General features: G+C 37.1%; 1 protein-coding gene across 8 annotated transcripts in view; it reads right to left on the bottom strand.

Moving 5' to 3' along the window:
- Window positions 1-18,425: 18,425 nt before the first annotated feature.
- Window positions 18,426-22,502, bottom strand: part of ZNF280D (zinc finger protein 280D) — a 39,857-nt gene continuing 35,780 nt past the window's right edge. For 7 of the 8 annotated variants that reach the window (XM_039723271.1, XM_039723275.1, XM_039723269.1 and 4 more), the window contains one exon: window positions 18,426-20,242. In XM_039723271.1, coding sequence (XP_039579205.1) covers window positions 19,609-20,242 — 634 coding nt within the window. In that variant the 3' untranslated portion in view covers window positions 18,426-19,608. The remainder of the gene's footprint in view (window positions 20,243-22,502) is intronic. The other variant, XR_005629148.1, reaches the window with a different exon arrangement.

Below are 22,502 nucleotides of genomic sequence, written 5' to 3'. Positions count from 1 at the left end.
TCGATTTTTCATTGCCCCGCCAATATAGAAACTTTTCTCTTAAACTGCCTCATGTCTTTGCAGGTTGTTTTAATGTGTAGTGGTCAGGTGAATCCCATGGCACATGATTTCTAGTTGCTTGCTACTTATTTGAAATCCAGTCACTTCTTATTCTCACACCATCTGGCCAGACATGTCTGTTTTTATATACTGTAAATATTGTAATTTAAGTTACTTTATCCTTAACAGTTAGTTCATGCATTTTAGTTAAAATGTATTTACAATTAGATGATGAAACATTCACTTACACCTTCTTCATGAATGTAAACTGAGATTCCAAATGGATGTCACTATCAATTTGCCAGGAACACATACACATTCCTTAGTGCTTATACAGTGGATTAATTCTGGTTTAATACTCATTTATTTTTATCCTGTGTCTTCTAAATAATTAATGTAAATAATTCATGTTTATTGACTTTCAAGTTACCACTGCAGCAGGACTCTTCACTGGCAGCTGCATAAAACAAACCTGCTTATATCTAGACTGCAAGATTAACCTTCTAAGTATTTTCCTCTTTTTAAAACTGACTTGAAAGGAACAATTCATTCTTATCTGCTTATTAGGGAATGTGTAATAGTTTCCTGAAGGACTTTACATTTTTATTTAATTTCTTGGGGGGGGGGGGCCTTTCTTCTCCTGAATTTCCATATTTTGCTACTCAGAATTTGAGAAACTTGCTGTCTTTGCCTTCCAGGCAGCAAATATCCATCTTGCCTGGCTCAGCAAGCCATGGCAAAGTTACTCTGCACACAGGCTAGGATGGGAAAGGTGTCCAGCCAGGCCAGACCTAAGGTGTTGAAGGGAGTCCCCCTGTGCAAATCCTTCTCTGGACACCTTCAGCTTGAGGACAGAAGCCTGCGTCCCTGTAGCAGTTTGTCCTCAAGTGAAAGCAAGAAAGCAAGTAACAATCAAAATGTGCCTTCAAAGTGGGATGTGAAAGTGTAGACTATAAAGTGAGATATACCTTAAATAAGAGATAATGCTAAATAACCAGTAATTTTGGATATAGAAGATCCACCTTCTATGCCCTCAACTCCATCAGATGGAGAATTTGTTCCTTTTCCCTCCAGAAACCATGAAAAAAAGAGATGCTTTTCATCCTAAAATGTATGGAAACCCTCCCTAAACAGTAATTTTCTGGCCAGTCCTAGTCAGTGATAAATGAATATTAAGGTTACATTTACAAGCTCTACTAAGCTGTATTTTATTTTATCTACGATATGAACAGTTTAAATTGATCTGAGTAAAAGCTGAAAAAAAATCCTGGACATCTGCGATAGTTATTTTCTAAATAATATTGCTAAAAATGTATACTTCAGCAATAAAATAGGCAGAGCTTACAAGAAAACGATACAATAATAATGCTAACATAAACCTAGTCATGTCATACTGTAAGGCAAAGTAATAAGCAGATCTGTAATGAACTCAAAATGAAGTATGGCAGAAATGTAACAAACAGACAAGAATAACAATACCAGTATGTAACAAATACCAAATCACACATTTTTGTGTCATCTCTACCTACAAACAAAAGATGTTTACTGTGAATTCTTTTTTATGCTCTGCAGATTTCATTTACACAAAGTTTTGAACCCTTTTCCAGTTGGTAATCTTCTAAGTGTAAGGAGATGTGGTAATTAAGATGCTTAAATGTAAAGCCATGAAATAACATGACATTCATGACATACACCCAAGCTATTCTGTAGGTCTCTTTCAGGTACCTTTTTAATTGTTGATACCCTGGAAACAGCAACATTTTAAAAATAGGTCAAGTAAGTTTTAACCATAATAAATTAGAGAATTAACATATTTATAGCATTCCACAACGTTGTTCAGGTGGAGGAGCTGTCTCTCATACCTCTCTTCAGTACTGACAGAGAAAAGAAGGGTCTCCCCAGGCCACATTTTGGAGAGTGTTGCCCAGGGAGCCAAAGTCACAGTGTACAAACACTGGTTTACCAAGGAACAGAAAGGGAAAATGAGCTTTGGCACCTGCTTGCATCAGGCTGTGTCCAGCCCTGCTAGAGGATCCTGGCCTGGGGAGAGCACAAACCAGAACCTGAACAGCAGAACCACATTCCTGGACACCACCCTCCCCACCCTCAGTTCTCACTCCAGTTGTGTGTTGTGACCTGGTCTCAGGCTTCGTAATCAGCTGCTTTTCTCACAGTAACATCAGGCACGTGTCCTTCTTGGACCTGGGAGCAGAGGCTGCACTGAACACAGATGTCTGAATGTAGTCCTGCCTAGGATTGCCTGAAAATGACCAAAGTGACTGCTGTCCTACACAGTATACCTTTAAAATTCACTATTAGAAGACACTGAAATACACACTCTAGGCCTTGGCTAAATTTAAGAGTTTGCTGTACCCTGCTCTTCCTTTCACACAAGTGCCTTGTTTCCCTGGACAAGTGTCTGTATGACTCACCATTTCCATAACCTCAGCCTCACATTCATGAATGCACCAAGGCTATTGAATATTTATCAGATTTTGGACTTTTTTTTTCCCCTGAAAGATTTGCATTTAAATAAAGTACAACAAAAGAGAGAGCTGAAAAGAGTCTTCCAGAACTCCCCCACATTACCTCTTTCAACTTTTGTACCATCATTGCAGTCATTGTCTACCAAATCTTCCCAGGCAGACAGAGAATATATTACTGTTGCAAAAAGCAAGATGCAGTTTGGGAACAATAACTGCCAGTGATTACATGAGTTTACAACATGCATATTGTTATGATACTTGTAGGTTTTTATTGCTATTATTAAAAAGTCTACATATTTGCTTAATCCTTCATTGAAACTAATGGTGAATTTGCTGTTTAGAACTTTTTTTTTAATTTGATTTTGTTTTCTGGCAGATGCTCTGCAGGAAAATCTGAACTTTTCTTTAATTCATTTAAAATTAACTTCCTCAGCATAAGCATAATCTTTTTCTATCCTCTCCCTAGGTGATAGCCACTCTTCTCACAAGAGAGTTTTCTGGCAGCATTCCCTCTTCATTTTCGGTGCAAATGCCACCAATGAGGACCTGCCACTCTTTTTGGTGCCAAGAGAACAGAGATGTTTCTGTTGGATTGGCTCCAACAAGGGTGAAAATCAGAGCTTCTGCATGTTCCTTCAAGCCACAAAAAAGAAGCACCACGATCTCGCCTGCCTACTCTTAACACAGGATTTTCCTTTCCCACAGGCATCCCTGCAACACCAAACATCCACAGAGCAGTGAATAAGCTCAAGACCAGAGACATGGAGCCTTGTGCTGCCAATGGAAAAGGCTGCTTAGGACACAGAGCTGTGTGGAAAAGCTTGGAATCCATTTTCACTTCACCTTCAGCCAGTAATGCAGAGACAGGGAAGACGAAAGTGAAGGAGAAAAAAAATATTTAAAAAGTAATTGCACAACAGTTTTGAGAGCTTGAAGCTGCCTCTGAGGGTCTGCAAAACAGAGGCAACCTCTGCTAACCTCAGAGCAACAACTGAGCTCATCTTCCCATCCCTACCACTACCCAAACTCCACAAACAGGAGCAAACTGAGCCTCTTTCTCCCCTCCCCATGGCCCACCTGAGGAAACCTGCACCAGGTAAAGGCAGCACCAGAGGAGGGACCAGAGGCTTTTGGATATGTGATGCCATGTCCCAAGTCATGCTTGTAAACATGATTTCAAAGGCAGCTTTTGCTTTTGCAAGGGATTTTTTGCCTTGCTGTTACCATGATGTGTTCAGAGGGTCAAGAACAGAGCAGCAATGACTCCCAATGTCACAGCTGGGGAATAGGACGTAAGAACCAGAAATCCTGTCCCTTTACTGGTCATTTTACCAGTCCTAATGCACCTGCAGCTGCTAAGCTGCAAGAATATTGAATTTGTACAGTTCCTTCATGCTGCCAATTGCAGTAGGTATAGAAAGGTATTACAAAAGCACAGGAAAGGCAGGATCCATTCAGCTCCCAAGGGGGCACAATAAGAAACTTCAGTAACTTCCAGACTATCACACTGCATTTGTTCAGGTGGCAAATGCTAACATTGGGGGTTTTCACCTTATATATTTACTAGAACTAATCCATACCTTTGTAAACTCAGAGTAATTTCTATCCCAAGGAATAGCATCTTCCCATTTGAAATCTGCTTTAATGATCACGCCTACCCCGTTCCACTGAGACCCTTCAGAGGAAGAGGCTCTAATCTATTTAGCTCCACGAAGGGTTTCTCTCTGACACGTGCTCTCCTAATAGACCATTTATCAGGATGAAGGGTGATCCCCAGAGAGTGCAGACAGCAGGACCAGCCTAGCCTGAGTGACAGTCTGTCCAGCAGAGATTGACTTTAATGAAGCACAGAATAAACAGGAAGATTAAGAGAGTGCAAAAATCAGTGACAAGTTTTGAGTCCACCTGGGCAGCTTACTGTGCAGCACAGATCTGTCACTGAGTTACAAATGTTATGTATCTGTTTGGTTGCTAAGGATCAAACACAGCAATCCCCCTCACATTACAAGAGAAAGCTTTCCCCTTGGTGCTCACCCTTGAGAAAGGGTACCTGCTTTAAACCCAGAAACACAAGCTGAGGGTGGGCTGGACTCTGGCAGTTGTCTGGTCTGACCCTTTGCACAGAGCTGGGCCAGTTTCCAGTACACTGCTCAGGGATTTTCCAAGTAATTCATTTTCAGTTGACAATCTTTTGTAAATATTCATGATGCAGTTTGTTTCTCAGCGACAGAAATGCAGTGACAGTATGGCTGTATTGCATGGGATCCATCTTAGCAAAACTCAGACCATAGCATCTCCCAAAATCTTGTTACTGACAATGGATAGAAGGCAGGTGTGCCTGCCAGTCAGAAACATCTACCTCAGGGTGAGATCATGTCAGCAGCTCTCTGCACTGCCTCTTAATGGAAAAAGATCAACTCAGACACAGACATCTTTGGACAATGACTTGCATCCACAAACATCAGGCATGTAGCCCCGAGGTGTAGCCAAGGCTCATTTTTCATTGTGACAACTGTGACTCTTAGGCCAGACATCTCTCCAGAATCTTCAAACCTATTTATTTGTTGGACTTGGATAGAAATTCATAAATGGAGGCTGAAGCCACAAATGGAAGGAAGTTTTTCACCTAGTGGATAAGCCTCAAATATGGACAGAATTCTTACTACTACACCATCTCACAGCTAGAAAAGCCCTATTACAGTGTATATATCTACTACCAGCAAGTAAGAATCATGTTAAATCTTGTCTCTGGATGATCTGCTGGATGTAAAGACTTCACTTGGGTAAAGCAAAGAAACCAATCATTTTTCAGCAGAAGCTAGTCTTGAACAGAACGCACATTATTGGCAAGATACTTTACCCCCAAAAACCTGGAGTGTAAGCTCTACTTTCTAGAGCAGAATTAAGTCACTATTAACTACTTTCAAATAGTTTTGCTCATGCAAGTCAAACTCTTGACTGATACAAAGCAGAGGTTTCCAAACAGAAAATTAACTTCAATACATACTGTTGCTGCCAAATATCAGGACTACCTATAGTATTTGACATAAAGTGGCTATGTAAAATCAGGTTTACAGATGTAGTTCTAGAATTGACACTATCTAGTTTATTTCACTGTAAAAAGCCAGTTTTGTCTGTGCCAATATTCACCTATGACATCCAGCCCAACTGACAATGGCTGCTCCACTGTATAGACATCTGTGTGTGGTTTTTTAAAGCACAATACATAAGGTGTGAGCACAAGAAATGAAGCTGGATGTGAGACAAGCAATACAAGAAATATTTCAGGATTCCCATCTGCCCATGTTGCAATTGTACATGGCCAACAGATGATGGCACCAAAATTCAGTCTGTTAGCAAATGCTGCTTGGGAATTGACAAAGTGCTTTGGCTAATAGATCAAAATAAATGTACTGTAGCTAATTTAAACTGCATAAAATAGACACAACTAAGGGAAGGATGGAATGCACCTTTTACAGTAAATCATCACTTTTCCCTGCTCCCTCTTTGCCCACATCTCAAAGATTTCATCTTTCAAAGTATGCATAGTCATGGTCTGACTTCTGAGGGACACTATGGACAGTTATTCATATTAATGGCATCATTACACCTTCAGCCTTTGCTAATCTTGTGTTGTATACAGCAGTAAGAATGCTCTTCAAGAACAGGCTAACTACACAATCAAATGCACAAGCAAGAATGTGAAGCTCAAGAATGTACCTCCAAATGCATCAATAATTCAGCTGTTACAAGTCACAAATGCACTACCCCATCATGGATATTTCCTTGAGTTTATTCAGTCTTTCTCAATCGCTCTGCTTTAAACACCATCAGTTTTGGCCAGCACTTAAAAAACCATCTGGTGTGTAAATATTCTTAAATTAATTTATGAGAAATACAGTCTCCTTTCACTGCTTCTCAGGTAAACATCAGGTGCAGCTTTAAAGAAGCAGCAGCAGTACAGTTTTAAAGCAGCAAGAACTGTGTATGTGCTTTAAGATTTGACAACTGATTAGCAATAGTATTTCTAATGCTGATTATACCTTAAAGCAGGAAGGAGGCAGGTGTTAAGTAACTAAACACAGTACAACAAACAAACACTTTGGTGTTTAACAATTTAGTGGATTTAGTCTTTCCAGAGGTTTAATGTTGTTGTAGAAGTCTTTTCTCTTTGCCATATGTTTGCAGAGCCATCATTAAAACTGTAATTTTATTATTGGAATGAGCCTCAAAAATACTGTGTCTCAGCATTACCTTCTGGAACCAAAGGTCACACCAGCATTTTGTTCATGGTATTAAGCTCAGATATGCCTCAAGGAAGACAAAGTGGTCCATTAATTCTGGAAGGCCAAAACCCCATCAACCTGTTAGAAGAATAATTAGTAGGTTGAATTCTACAGTCCATAATAATGCTAGTGACCACAAAGTTTTAAAGGATAAAACTCACTGATATTTCACAAGAGGTAAAATTTAAAAAATACACAAAGCTTAATTATGGAATATTAAAGCATTTTTTGACACCTGACACATTCATATGTTCCTATTGCCAAAATGACTGCATTGAAATCTGAAAGCTTTCAACTGCATTTTCTGTGTTTAGAGATCACTGTGAAAGCTATTTCTATAACCTGTCCATTTATCCCTGCTAGCTCATTCATTTACTGATAGGACTGTCATTTGTTGACAGACAGTAATGAAGGTATTAGTAGCTGGTTTATTCTGCTTTGTACATTTTACATACCTTTCCTCATTAAAGAATATTTTGACACATTAGAACAAGACAACATTATTCTTTATGCTTCATGCACAGGTAGCATCTTTTTATTAGCATGTGCCTATGTTAAAAAAGAGCAAAGATTTTTATCATTAGAAACTGCACTCTCTGCTTTTAAGTTATGTCAGTAAAGGGCTTTAGATGAGATCTGGTTATTCATATATGCAAATATGACTTTTATACCATGAAAAATAATAACAAGATTCAAAACCTACCTTTGTTACTCAAGCAAAGTATGTTGCAGATTTTTTTTTTTTTTTGCAACTCCGAAGTTGTCTGTACTGTTTTAAAGTAAATCCTCTGTTCTATATGACTATTGTTTCTCCTTGTATTTTGAGTATTATGCTTTGGTCACTTGCTCAGGAACAGCCTTGTAAATGAAAACACTGGAATGGAAATTAGGAAATACTTTGTTTCTACAAAAGATACTATATATTCTCTGATTAATCTGATGTTCATTGTGGGCTAATTTTAGCCAGTTGCTTATTCTCCATATTTCAGACTTGGATCCATTAAAATCCTTCCTTTCTCCAATCTCCCACTGTCAACTTCCTACACGATTTTTTGTTAACTAGGTAAGAAAAAAGTATACCATGGTATACTCTTTTCTTACCTAGTTAACTCATCTATACTGGGTTGGGCTTCTGCATGCAGCTGTGAAGTGAAAAATGACAATAAGGGGGGTTGGAACTGAGTCCCACTGTCAACTTCCTACACGATTTTTTGTTAACTAGGTAAGAAAAAAGTATACCACGGTATACTCTTTTCTTACCTAGTTAACCCATGTATACTGAAAGGCCAAAGTTGCACAGTTAAAACAGCAGTGTTAATTACCAGTTCTCTAAGTAGCTAAAATAAAGCCAGGGCAGACTAGAAGTGATTTTGCTCAGATGAAGTATTTTACATCTTTTACTTGCATTACTGTTTTTTTACCCACAAAACCATAGATCAGTTACTAAACTATGGAAGTCTATCCCTGTCTTTGTCAACATCCAAGTGCTTAAGTACCACTTCATCACAAAAAGGGAGCCATGACTGATGAGAAAGCAGCCTCTCTCATATCCAGGCTGTAAAATCAATTATTATCATGGAATCATAGAATAGTTTGGGTAGGAAGGAACCTTATGGATCATCCAGCTCCAGCCCCCTGCATTGGGGGAACACCTTCCATGAGCCCAGGCTGCCCAAAGCCCCAGCCAGCCCAGCTGTGGCAGTGACAATGCTGCTCGGTTTCACAGCTCAGTGGGACTGTTCAGCCACCCCTCCTCAGCCTTCCCACCATCTCACCTGAGCCATCTGGAGCTCACTCACGTGCAAACACAAGGCTGGCATCCTGAGCTGCCTGCACTGGAGATGAACCAAGGCAGGCAAGACTGGTTCAATAGGAATCTCAATCAGACATAAGGTGAAAATATTCATTTGCACATCTATTTCCTCATAATTTGCAGAACAAAGGCCCTGGCATTAGTGATCCTTAAAGCAATACAATATTAGCCCAATATCTGGCTAAACCCTCCAGGAAAATACAATTATCAAAATGCAATTCCAAACAAATATAAATCCAAAGAGAGGAACTGGAAGGTCAGGGGAGGAGCCCATGACTGGTAGAAAAACACCAGAAGTATAAATAGCATTAATTCCTCCATTCCTAGAACACAGCTCAGTGATGAGGGGATAGGGAAGATGAAAATCTCAGGAGGAGCTTCAACAAGCTGCACCTTCCTGGCCACATAAGAGAAAATGTCTTTTGTTTTAAATAAATGTACAAGGATTATAGTCCTGTATTTATCTTTGTCCATCTTCTTAATCACATGCAAAATATCATGCTCTGTTCTTCTGGGACAAACATATGTGTGTTCATGTATCTGGGTATTTTAGTAATATATATAGAACTAATCCAGTGGTCTGATGAGAAATGCACATTACATTTAAATGAGCAAAGGGAATAACAAAGAAAACAGATAAATCCCATTACAGGTGTCTGTGAGGAAGAGAATACTGATGTGAAGCTCCAGTTTGAGAATTTTAACAGCTGTCAACATTAAAATACCCCAGTGGGAATTAGAACAGTAAAGCCTTTAACAAATCTTTCAGGTTACTGATGTTTGGCCTGTGCATCCACAGAGGGCTGAAATTAATGGAGCACGGTTTAAACTCAGTGGTTTAGGATAATTTTGTATTCTGGTAAAACTCATCTTTATCAACCAGAATGAATGCCTGTCTTTTACAAAGAGAAATCTAGTAAATGTAGCATTTTCAACCTTCTGAATGCTCAGACCAATACAGGCAACCAGAGGACTAAAAGTATTGTGTCACTCTTAAATGCAGCAAGATTTAAATTGTAAGTTACTGGTAGCTTGCTATTCACTTGCTTTGGTTACCCCACTAGAAATGTGAGCTTGGCTCAACAATAGAGCATACAATAATGTTCAATGAACTTAATTTCTGTTCATAATAAAACAAACAAACAAAACAACAAAAAGAGAGACCCTCCTTAAGGAGAGATATTTGTAAAGAACTATGCAAAGAACTAGATGGTTTCTGAATGCTCACACCATTACAGGCAATCAGAGGACTAAAAGTATTGTGTCACTCTTAAATGCAGCAAGATTTAAATTGTAAGTTACTGGTAGCTTGCTATTCACTTGCTTTGGTTACCCCACTAGAAATGTGAGCTTGGCTCAACAATAGAGCATACAATAATGTTCAATGAACTTAATTTCTGTTCATAATAAAACAAACAAACAAAACAACAAAAAAAAAAGAGAGACCCTCCTTAAGGAGAGATATTTGTAAAGAACTACATGGCTTTCTGCAATATGAAGCAGTACAATCAATATTCAAACAGAAAATAAACACTACAGGATCCAAACCACAGCAGGATTTGGCTTTCAAGATTCAGAGATGCTTGAATTTTAATGCTTGGTGCTTTACTGAATTCACTTCAGTATTTTAAACTATACACTATTCTCAAAACTTGTGTAAATAATGGACAGCTGAGACTGAGAGTTTCCATCTGCTCCGATAACAAAGAAAATTCTTTCTAGTCACTTGGTAAAAAAGGATTCTGATATTGTGTTCTTCTTCTATTCATTGATATATCCAGGTAATTTTCAATTAGTAACAAATAATTACAGGTTCCAAGAAGACAATGCTTATTAACAGTTTGCAACCCATTAGAATACTCACTGTAGAACAAAATGAGCTCCTCGTATGCTCATTTGTCCTTAAAAATTATAGAAATAAAAATAACAATTTAAAAAATTTAAAACAGTTGTTGTTAATGTGTTTGTGACAGAAAGAAAGAAAGAGTAGCTTTAGCTTTCTGTGCCAAAGGTGACAAACTAATCCACTAGTGAAGTCAAGTCTGTTAATTGTTATTTCGAAGGTAATAACCACAACTATTGCAAATGTAGGGTCATTTTTAATCACTTGTGTTTTAGACATCCCTTTTACTACATGTCCAGAAACAGGTTAAGAACCATCATACAAATGAAAGGTAATTTGCACACACAAAATCTCACATTTGAGTCCAGAAATATCAGTGTTGTAAACTGATATTTAAAATTGAGAATATTTAAAACATAACAAAACTTTTACAAAGTAAATGTTTTCCCAATTGTCAACCATCTAAGTGAGCAAGGAAAACTGAATCCAAGAGAGACTCTCTTCCTAGAGTCCACCTTCTGCAGTGAAATCTAAACTATGGTTAAACCCACAACACAACAGTATTTGGCTAAGCCTGCAGATCTCCCAGCATTATTAACCCCTTGCTAGTAAATGTAACTATTAAATTAATTTTTTGCAGACTGAGGAAAGCAGAAAATATTAAATTGAAGATCTAAGGTGAATAGAGCACTAGTCTAATTTCTTAAACAAGCTAAACCTATCCAGTGGCTGGAGCACAGGGAGCACATGCTACTCATCCCAGAGCTGTCTGAAGGTTAAGTGAAAACAGGCTACATCCTGCAGCACTAACTCATCAGCTGCCATGGAGAAATTTGCTTAAGTACAGAGTGCTGGGAGTGGTCTGCAGTGTGTACTCTTCAGAATGTTGCTAGAGAAATGAGGGAGTTACAAATGTATTTGAAAGAGAAAGGACCTGACTGTAATTAGGCAAGAAGTGAGCATTAAAGGCTTTTAAAATTTAATTTGGATACCAAATTACATCTTATTTCTCCTTCCTTAAAAAACAACAAAAATCTCATTATCTAAAATAAGCTTCTTTTAAAACTTATAACAGCAGCTATTACTCTGTGGCTGTATTGTACTATCACCCTGAAAATATCACCCAATAAGGTCTTGCTACACTTGCCCTACAAATACATGAACCAATCCCTATCCTAAAGAGTTTGTAGTTTGCATGTTATAAAGTCTAATTATAGTGTGAGCATAAACCACAAAACCTCCTACAAGTGGCAAAAATCCGAAAAATCAAGATAATTACAACCCTTGCTCATCCTGATTTTTGAGGCTATTTTTAGAACAGCATAGGCTGATGTGCTCTGAGCTTTTTTATATTTGCATTAAGTCCTCTGTGATTCCTCCTCTGAAATGTGTGCATATGCTGAGTCCATGTGAGATGCTACCACTGGCGCTTGTCATAAGAATTAAATCCCTCTCAAGCTTGTTTACAGCTCAGCACTTGTCATACTGCTCCCCTGAGCTTCATGCCTGGTTGGGTTTTTTCTTTCTCTTTGGCTTTGTGAAAGATTTAATTTCTTTTTTGTTTATGTGTGTACTTACACTTGCAGGTGCAGAAAAGAAAAAAATCACTGTACCCAGATGTTCTGAAGCTGCAGTAGCATACATACAGCTGAAATTAAGGAGAAAAACTGTAGCTGATAAAACCAACTTTCTCATACATTCTATAGCATATTTAATAAAATTATCATGTTTCATTGACAAGAAGACTCTCAAATCCATTTCAGGAAGACCAGAATATTTTACAGTTGTTTTCTTTGCCCTTTTGCAAAGAGGTTTTAACATTTGAACATGGTCCAATTACTTCTATTTTCAGTTTCACTAATATCCTCTTGCAATAGTTAGACTCCATCACCACCACAGCAAACCAAGCTGTCTTAGCTCACTACTGAGTTTGCTGAAGCTCACAGTTACACCCAAATTTTCACTCATAATTTGAAAATTATATTATATTGTTAAAAACCCCAACAAACACAAAACAAAAAAACCAAAACAAAAAAAAAAACCCCTAACAACCCTCTTGCTTCTTAGTAATAGGAGAAGTCATTGTCTGGATGGCCCATAGGGACTGCAGATGTGATCTCTCATATCATGTCTAGGTAAGCATGTCTCCATTTCACAACTGGCACTGCCTAACCCTGCCATTCCTGTACCCACCACATACTGCACCAGCCCATGAAAGGGTGAAAATACCAGCAAGCTGTGGCTGCACAGCTACTGCAGCCACCCCTGTACACACAGAGCAATGGCTTGTCTGCTCCACCTTCCCAGCAGCTGCAGGCACAGCCCTTCCCAGGCAGTGATCTGGCTCCACCTCAGCACCTGCATGGAGAACCTTTCCACACGCATGTTCCCAGGCAGTCCAGTTTATTCACACAACTATGCGTGGAACAAAAGAAATCTTCTGTGGATTTTTTCTGATCAACTTTTACCTTTTGACTTTTCTAGTCATGCACAATTTGCAGCACAGAACTTGCTGACAATGGGAATAACAAAAATACAAGCATCTGATGCAGAACCCACTGGAATTTTAAAGGGCACTCTTGTGAAACCTAAAGAGATGAATCTGCATTTTTTTTAGCTGTTTTCAGCTTCAGTAACCTCCTTTAGAGCTTTACTGGACACTGTGGAAGAGCCTGATCAATGGTTCTGTGACATGACCTCTACAATCACAGCATTCTGCCTGCTGGCACAGTGGGAAAGTCAATTTTTTTACTTTCATACCCAAGTATTTGCTGGGTTTTCTCTGGATTTCCAACAAGCATAAACATTTTCTGCTCTACATGTTCAGCAGGGTAAATAAAACATAAGAGACCCTAGTGGATAATACAGGTGAGGTCCAGAAAGTGCTTTTCACCTCCCCACAGCCAGATACATTGCAATGATATATATTTCACATGATGGACAGGATCTGTGTTTGGACCAAGTAAACTTCATCATTGATCTTTAACTAATTGATGTACATTAAACTCAAGAATATCAGTTTACAGTCAGGTCAAGTCTTTGTGCTGTGAAGTGACTGGTAACAGTTTTGTCTGATGCTGCACAGAATCTCATGTTTCCTAATAGAGATGTCTACTCTCATTAACCAAACCCTTATTAAATAAAAGACTAAAAGCAGAAGCATTTTGCTTGTACATGATCTATATTCCACTCACAGTAAAGTTCTCATTTTCTGCTGCTTCTTATTGATCTTTTATTGCAATGAGGCATCTTGGTAATCCAATAACATCTCTGTTTGCTGCTTTCTTTTTTCTCTGGAGATTCTGTCCAGAATTCCTATCACCTTTAGCATGACCTATAAAGAAGAGAATACAGCTATTATGACAGGGAGTCAGTTCAGAGTGGATATATTTTACCCACTCTAATTAAGGATAAGCAAAAGACTGACCTTCTAAACATTTTTTTCATACTTCGCTCTCCTCATTCCCTCTATGTTTTGTACATCACAAGAGATGTGACCAAGAAATTCTCACAACAGTGCAAGTAGATTGTAAGCTCTCTCAAGCAATAGCCTTTTTTGATGTAAAGAACCAACACATTTGTAAAGACTGTGTAAACACATTAAATAAAGAATACGTTAATATAAACCAAAAATTATGTGAGAGGACAACAGGTAATTTTAGCACTGTCAAAATATGAATAGCAATTAATTGGCAACAATATGTTTAAAGCTTACAAGATAGCTGAGTAGCTCACCTAGTCAAGAAGTATGCTTGGATTAGTAAAATGCTCTAATTCAAGTATAATGGCAATTTTAGAACAAACTCTTTAGACAACTTTATGCTCAAAACAGCCTAAGGAGTGCTGCTGAACTCTCGTTTTTAACATGATAAAAACAAGATCCTCTTTGTGTTTTATTACTCCATTCAGGTACATCAGGGAAAATAAAATCAAGTTATATTGTCATTATAGATGCACATAACTCCGTGTGTGTGTGCACAAAGGAATGAAGGAACAGTCCAATGCAGCTAAGGCTTCACCTGACTTCCTACACTACCACCATTTATCTATCAAGTTCTATGTTTCTAAAGTTTTCCTTTAGGGATGAATTATTCCTAATTACTCAAAATACTGGGATTCATTTTGACTGCCTCTAGTCTGTCCCACTTAAATGATATCTAACAAATATACTGGATTTCATTAAATAACCTGGGAAATGATACTATGTGCCTTCAACTTGCTAACCTCAAGAAGCAGTGAAGTCTTTCCAAAATTAGTTGGAAAGACAACTCTTATCTGAAAACCCAATAAACTGGTATACAAAATTCAATCCTCATTTCAGACAGTAAATACACAGGTAATTAAAATATATACAATTTAAAAACTATTAAGCATTCATGTTCCAATTTTACAGCATTAAAAGAGAGGAAAACAAGGGCTTCAATTTGTTGCTAGACTATCATGACAGATCCATATGAAAAACTCCCAAGAGGTTGTGGAACAGACCCACAGGTGATCTTCCTTTAATCAAAAGGACTAATTCTTAACTACACTATTTATGAGCAAACCATAGGTTACATTTTCAAGGCTACCACACTATTAATATGAGACAACTTCCTTCTTAAAGAAACTACTTTATTCACAAAAATTTTGGGAGAAACCAGCTCTTTTGACTTAAATGCCCAAAATTGAGACTTTAGTGAACTAAAGTAGGAAATGCAGTTTATTTACATTGGATTCATAACATAAGCAACCTAGCAATGCTGCTTAAAAATGGAAATTGCTTGCTGAAAAGCTACTGGTTGTGATCATGGACTTGATCTTATTTTGGCCTGAATACAGCCCACGCATGTAATTTGAGCAGTCAGTTTTCCTAATATGAAGATAAATTTGCCCAAACAAACGCAAATACAGATATAACATCAGAGTTATCTTTCTGGTTGGCAGAAAACACTCAGCCACTCTGATGTAATGGTTTCACGAGGAAAGAGCCTCTCAACAAACCCAGCACATTTTGATGCCAACAAACACATTAGCTTTATGGCACCTTGAAGGCACAACCACATTCACCTCCCTCAAAGTATTCACAGAAAAAACACTTTCCACTTTTTTGTATTCTTTAATCTGGTGCAAAAAGGAAATATCAACTTTCCAAGGTTAATTTGGGTCAATGAAATGACTGGGTACAAAATTTTAATTAGCTGTCTTAGAGCTATAATAGTGATACAAATCTCAAAGAACCCTGCATAGAGCCCATGAACTTGTAAACTAATATGAAATACCAGACAACATGCTTTCCCTTTTAGCACAGAATTAACTGGGAAGATAATCAAAATCCTGCATAAAAACAATGTTCAAAAGAGATAACATGCCATCCTTCATTGGCGGACTGAGAACTGTCCTTCTGAACTACATTAAAACTGGAATAAACATTTGCTTCAAAGCAAAAATCATTCAGTGTAATCATAAAACATACTTACCTTTTTCCTTTATTAAGGGCATATGAAGCATATATCAAAATATACAGGATACAACTAGACAAACTAAGTTCACAAGCTGCAAAAACCAACACTAACGAAAACAAAAAGAGAACAATTAGGTAAATATTTCCCAACCCCAAAAAAATCTCTGGTCTGTAACAAAATTCTGCTGTCATAGCCTATGGTCACAGTCTTTAGTGGAATATTTGTGTATCTGATAATATAATAAAGCCTTTTCTGCATGCCAGCATATAAATAACAATGCTTAATGCCTGCAGAAAAGCTTTAAGATCTTTTATTTAAGATGCTGGAGAACACAAGCATTTCTCAAGATTCTTTAGCCTGACAACATTTAGTTTCTGATTCCTTCCAGAAGTAGTACAACAGAAATGAGATTTAACACGTATTGCCCAAGGTTCTTCTCTCTCTCTGCCCAAGGAAAAGTAGGCAAAGTTTTTTATAAAAACTGTTTTCTTTAAAATGCATCAGCCAATATGTAGAATTCAGTGTGTGCTGCAACTCAATTTTTTTTTTTTTTTGTATTTACTCAGCCATTCCATTTAGAAAATCTGAACCACAGGTGAACCAAAGCTTCTCTCCCAAGCTGCACAAAGCAAACAGACACTGACTGCATTTGAGGACAATCCAAGTGACTGAATGTTCCCTGATCATCATGATGACTGCAGTTTTCTAGTAAATGTCAATAATGTACACAGCATACACGTGGGACACGACTTCCTTAAAAATTAGCACTGTGTAAACAAGCTGCAGTGATTATTCAAGCCAATATGATAAAGCTCTTGACACAAGAGAAAGGGTGATTTTACTATGGACACCAAGAATTAAATGACTGGTTTTTGGTAAGGCAATAAATGAAAACTGGAGGTGAAATGTTTTCTCCAGGACTAAGAGAGGTGACACACTGTAAGAACTACTGATGGCTAGATGGAAAAAACAACTTTTAAATGACTCAGAAACAACAAACTGAATCATGTGCAATTATGTTCAATGAACTGAAAATGCATTAATGAAACTGGATCCTCCACAGCAGCTTCTCCCAAAGTACCAATTCAACTTATCTTTTCTTTGGGAAACCTCCCAAACAACATTGTTGAAATTTATCTTTGTACTTGTGCAGTTTCCTGCAGTGTTTATGAGCAAATCTATTACTTCATATAGGAAAAATAGTAATGAGTTTAATTTTCCTCCTTCACAAAAATACCATGCCAGTGTTTTCATATTCATTCCCTGCATAAGAAAAGCTGATGTTTTTGCTAGAACAATCAAGTTCTTTCACCTCTTTCAGAAAGACTGGAAGATATTTGAGTAGTTTTTACCTAATGTTACTTTTTGCATAAGCATTGTCAACATGGTTTGAAACAAATGACATTTTATGTAATAAGCAGCTGAGATGACATGGATATAATTCTGTCATACAGGCAGGTCTTTGAGTTCTATTTACCACCTTTTCTCAACAGTATGTGGCCAAATCCTTCAAAATTCTTATTAAAATGGTAGATGTTTTAAAAGTTTAAATGCATAATAAAAGACACATGTGGAACTTTCAAGTATTGCAACTGGTTCCAGTTGTACTTTATCTTTTCTAACACCACACATCAAAGTACTACTCAAAATATACAATTTGCATAGAAGATCACCAACCAGATGAAAAACACTACAGATTTCCCTGGGTTCCAACACAGATGCATTCAGAACTCCCTTGGTAACACACACATCCAGTTTTGTAGTTGATTATCTGCTTTAAACTGCATAAAATAAAGCATCACATTGAGTAACCTTGCATGTGTAAAAGCATGAAGACAGACTGGTTAACCAAAGCACTATTTAATGATTTCACTAAAATTCTTAAAGAACAAAGGAATAATGCAACTTATTCTTCTCTGCTTTTTCATGTATTGTGGTATCTGAAGTTCTTCAAGAGGCAGATCTCAAAGAGCTGTGAGTACATAACCTGTTGCACTTCTATTTTTTAAAAGTCTTCTACATGTGCATGGATGACAACAAAGATGCAGTCCAAAATTTAAATTATACATCTCTTTAGAGCTTGAAGGAACTTTTGAGGCTGTTGTGATCTGTCTTATTTAGAGATTCCAATAGTAAGCAGGATGGTCTCTAGATTTTAATACTGTTACACTCACTTAGCAGCTGAGCTCAGTGAACTTAAGAGGACAGAGGAAACTTAACCTGCAGGCTGATGGGCCAGAAAAATACCTGTATAGTCTGGAAAGGTTAGCACATCATATCACAATATGCAGGTACAAAAAAATGTTTATGCATAGGCACTTGCTCATTTAATTCTAAAATAAAACAAACAAACAAACCAACGAAAACCTAACAAAAATTCCCGATGAAACATAGGTCTAAAATTCACAATAAAGAAGTTATTTTTTGGGAACTGTCACTAATTTTTTTTTTAAAAATAGGAGAAGACTATGCCCAAAGCTTCAAGTTGAGCATAAAATTATACACAAAGACAAATTTTTGTTGCAAATATTTACTCAAAAAGTAATAATTTACAGCAGTACTTTAACAGCTGTTCAAAACATGTAACATTCATTAAAAACAAAACTGTAAGTCAAAAGCACATTCTGAATGTTTCAAATGGAGCAATGAAATCAAAGGAGCAAGCTACTGTTAATCATATGCATTCCTAAATCTAGCTAATTAGAAGACAAAAATAACCCCCAAAACCAAAAAACCAAACCAAAACAGCAGCCATCTTTCTGTACATAACTTAGACTACAAAAAGTCCTGAAATTGAACTGTACAATTCTACTTTATATGCCCTTGTATCCTATTAAGTTAGCAAGTAGCAGCTGCAAAATGGCAAAATGCATGCCAGGTGGTGTTTCCAGTTTGGAGTTTTCCTTATTTTTGCTTAAAACCATTTTTACATCAAACCATACTTTGGTGTGACTTACAGACCATTCCTACAGGTCTACAGCTAAGAGTAATTAAACCAATGGTAAAAGCCTAAGAGCTACAGTACTTTCAGCATTATGTCCTACTTTATACAGCTATGTTCGGTATTTCTGCACAGCCTGCACAGTGAAAACTCCACAAATATATTTTTTATTGTAATAATTTCACTTTCACTGAAAGTTTATTAAGGTAAGTTTACAGCCTGGCAGGATTACACCTGTACAGAGGTGCACAAATTCATATACTTCTGTTTACGTGCTTTTACAGACAGGAATGTGACACCAAGTTCCAAGGGTTATATTCACCTAAACTATCAGCAGACCAATAACCTTCATTGTAAGTGTGCTCCATATCAGCATCAGAAGCAAATTCCTACTCAATCCCCAACCACACTAAAGAATTTAGAAAAATACTTTCTGGGCGAACAAATCACCTTATCCTGGGCTAGTTAACTATAAAAAAATTAGAATTTATACCTCTTTTCAAGTATCAATCTAATAATATATCACATCCAAAAGACAGGAAGATATATTTTAACATGTTACCTTTTTGAAGCTTAATGAATTCAGTCATACATACACATACATGCTACCTCCATATGCAAACTTCCCTTTGGTGTCTCTTTCTCTTCTCCTCCCTTTTAAAATTTTTAGTCTTTAGCATCCATGAGCACACTCATCAGGAATGGTCCATGGTACTCTTACCATAGTTTAAAATAAACAATAAAATTAACACAGTTTCAGCTTGCTTCATTCTCATCTGTCTTGTTTGCAGTTGTTTCCATTCTGCTGGGATTGCTTTCTCTAGAAGTCTCATCTGTTTGTTCAGCGAGCTGTCCCGCCTTCTTTGATGAAGGTGCGACATTACCTTTTTGGAGAATTTCAGTAGCTTCATGCTCCAGTACTTCTGATGGAGTTAAAGGCTCCAAATGAATACTGCCTTGCTCACTTATGTCTGAACTAACAGATTCAGGTTCATCCCTCTTTCTCAGGAACTGCTCAAAACTGACATCTTCACCCAGCGTCAGCTTTAAGTCCCTCACGTTCTTGGCTGAAAGCGCAGTTTCGTCCCAGGAACGCACTTCAGTCTGCTCATTCAGAACAACGTCAGTGGAACTTTGGCACATTTTCATCTCACTTTCATCATGAGTACATTTTTGTTTCTCATCTACTAACTGTTTCCTGCTAGCTGAATCACAGTATGCTCTTTTCTCATGCAAAGAATTCTTTGAGCTGTTGCCAGGGAGTTCCAAACTACGATCGTTTTCTGTATTTGACAGTGATGAGTCTTCCCTCTTTTCAATGGATGCAACTCTTTTAGTTTGATTTCTATTGTGTTCTTTTGTTTCATCTGAAGAGTCATGCTCTTGTTTGCTGAAAAAAACCAAAACAAGTTACTTTTAGATATGATTTTTATAATTTTATGTCATAAATGAAATAAAGCAATGCTCAGCTATATTCTGCAAAGTGACACTCGGAGGGGTATTAAAGATTTCCTCTTTGGGATTTGTCATGAGGCTTCATAGCAAGAAAGGCAGAATTTAACTAACAGCTACATTTTCCTCAACTCTTTACAAACTCAGCTTTGTATTTAGCAGTCAATTAATACTCTAGGTTCTTGCATTTCAGCTTCAGAAAGGAAGGCTGTCTTTGTGTGACACATGGAATTTCCCAAAATAACACCTGTAGCTCCTCTACCTGCACAGCCTCTTTGACACAGATGAAGATAAAATTGCTTTATACTTTTATACCACTAACTGATTCTGCAATACTCATGAGCATAAAGCTAACAGCTGGAAACCTAAAATTAAAAATCCAAAATTTATTTGAGCAATCACAATCTGGATTCACTGAAAAAGTAAATCTGTGAAGCAGCATTTTCAGTCACCTTTCAGAGTAAAGCTGTGTGTTTATAAAAAGGAAACACAAATAGAAAAGCTCAGAGTCTGTCTGAAATCAGGACTTACAACCAGACCAAGGGAGCAGCTGAAGCCACAGCTCTGAATGCAAGACATGAGTCTATAGAGTACAAACACCCCTACCTCAGGACACAGAAGCTGAAAAATTAAAGCAATTTAGTTTTCTTTTTTCTCATTGTACAGAAAAAGTAAGATTTAGGTGCCAAGTGAGGCAGAGGAAAGCTAGGCTCTTATCACTTGGTGTTTCAAAATCCTACTAGCTCAAGCTCTTTTGCTGCATTATTTAGAATATTTTATTATTTTGTATTGGTTATTTCATATTAGGATTTTAAAAACATTTCAGGGAAAAATTCTACAGGAAGAAAGAAAAAACCCCAATCCTATTAAACAAGTGACATTTACACATCTGCATACAGAGTAGTTGCAAAGTGTGTGCAAACACTCCCTTAGACTGTGGAAGAGGATTCTCCAGGTAACAAAACTTGTATTACAGCTGCATTTACATTAACAGTTCGGTGTGATCCACTCCTGGTTGCTCCCACATAACTAGTGGGATGATCTCCACACCAGAAAGGCCTTTTAAACCATGACTGAAGTATTTTAAGATCTGAAATGCTAAATTAAGTTCATAAAGCTACCTGACAATATAAGCTCAGATTTCTTTCATTTGCCTGCCATAACCCAAACACCCAGAAGAGAGCTGTAGTTTATTTTAGGACAACAGTAAAACATTTCAGCTGACCTCCAACTACTATCTGGAGGGGGTGCTTCCTGCAAAATACCTTTAGTCCATACATTAGATGAGCTATAAATTATTTAAATTTATTGACTCTGAAAACCACATTAATTAAATAGCTTATCACAACATCACCAAAATTGATTTTCTGTGTTTCTGTAAGAAAATGTTATCGCACAGATAGCAAGAAGTATCTCCTACAAACTTGTTAAGTCATCAGTTCTAACAAAATCTAACCTTTCAAAGGTTTCTTACAGAAAAAAAGAAAAAGCAAACAAACCCCTCAAAACTGCTTATGCCTAAATCTTCTTTGTCGATGTTGCATTAAAGGCAAATTTAATCTGCTGAAGTATGGTGCTGCCTCTATTATATTTAGATAATGTTATTAATCATAAATTAAATTATTCACAACCTCAGCGAGTCTTAATGGTTGTCTACAGGGTGCAAAGTACTTGACATAAAAAACAGCCTTACCACTTAAATTTTATGAAAACTATATACTAATATTAGATTGATCAACCACATGTATTCTCCTAAATCCAAAAAAGCAGTCTAACCTCAAAACTTTAAAAAAATTTAAGCACATAGTATCAGAAGCACACCATGAATACTTTCTAACATTCATGTTCTAGCAGCTAACCAGCATCTTAACCTGTAGTATAAACAATCACACATTATTAATTACATCTTAATCTGCAAATAGATGGCAAAAATATCTACAAAAAAGGATTGATTTCAGTAGCACTGTAAAAATACTCTTCTAATTAACAGAGAAATAATCAGGATAAATCAAATGAGAACACATTTTTTGGGTCAGGACTTCAAATACTCTGAAGTATTTAATCAAGAGAAGCCACACCAGTGTAAGATGATGCAACACCAAATATTTAGCATTACTGATTTATATGCAAGAACTTAAAACAAGTATGTTGGAAATAGCCATTTGTCATAAAACAGTCACTCCTGTTAGATTCACCGA

This window comes from Passer montanus, unplaced genomic scaffold (genome assembly GCF_014805655.1).
Source record: "Passer montanus isolate IOZ18808 unplaced genomic scaffold, ASM1480565v1 scaffold5, whole genome shotgun sequence".
Lineage (NCBI taxonomy): Eukaryota > Metazoa > Chordata > Aves > Passeriformes > Passeridae > Passer > Passer montanus.
This window is presented reverse-complemented; position numbering and strand designations above follow the sequence as displayed.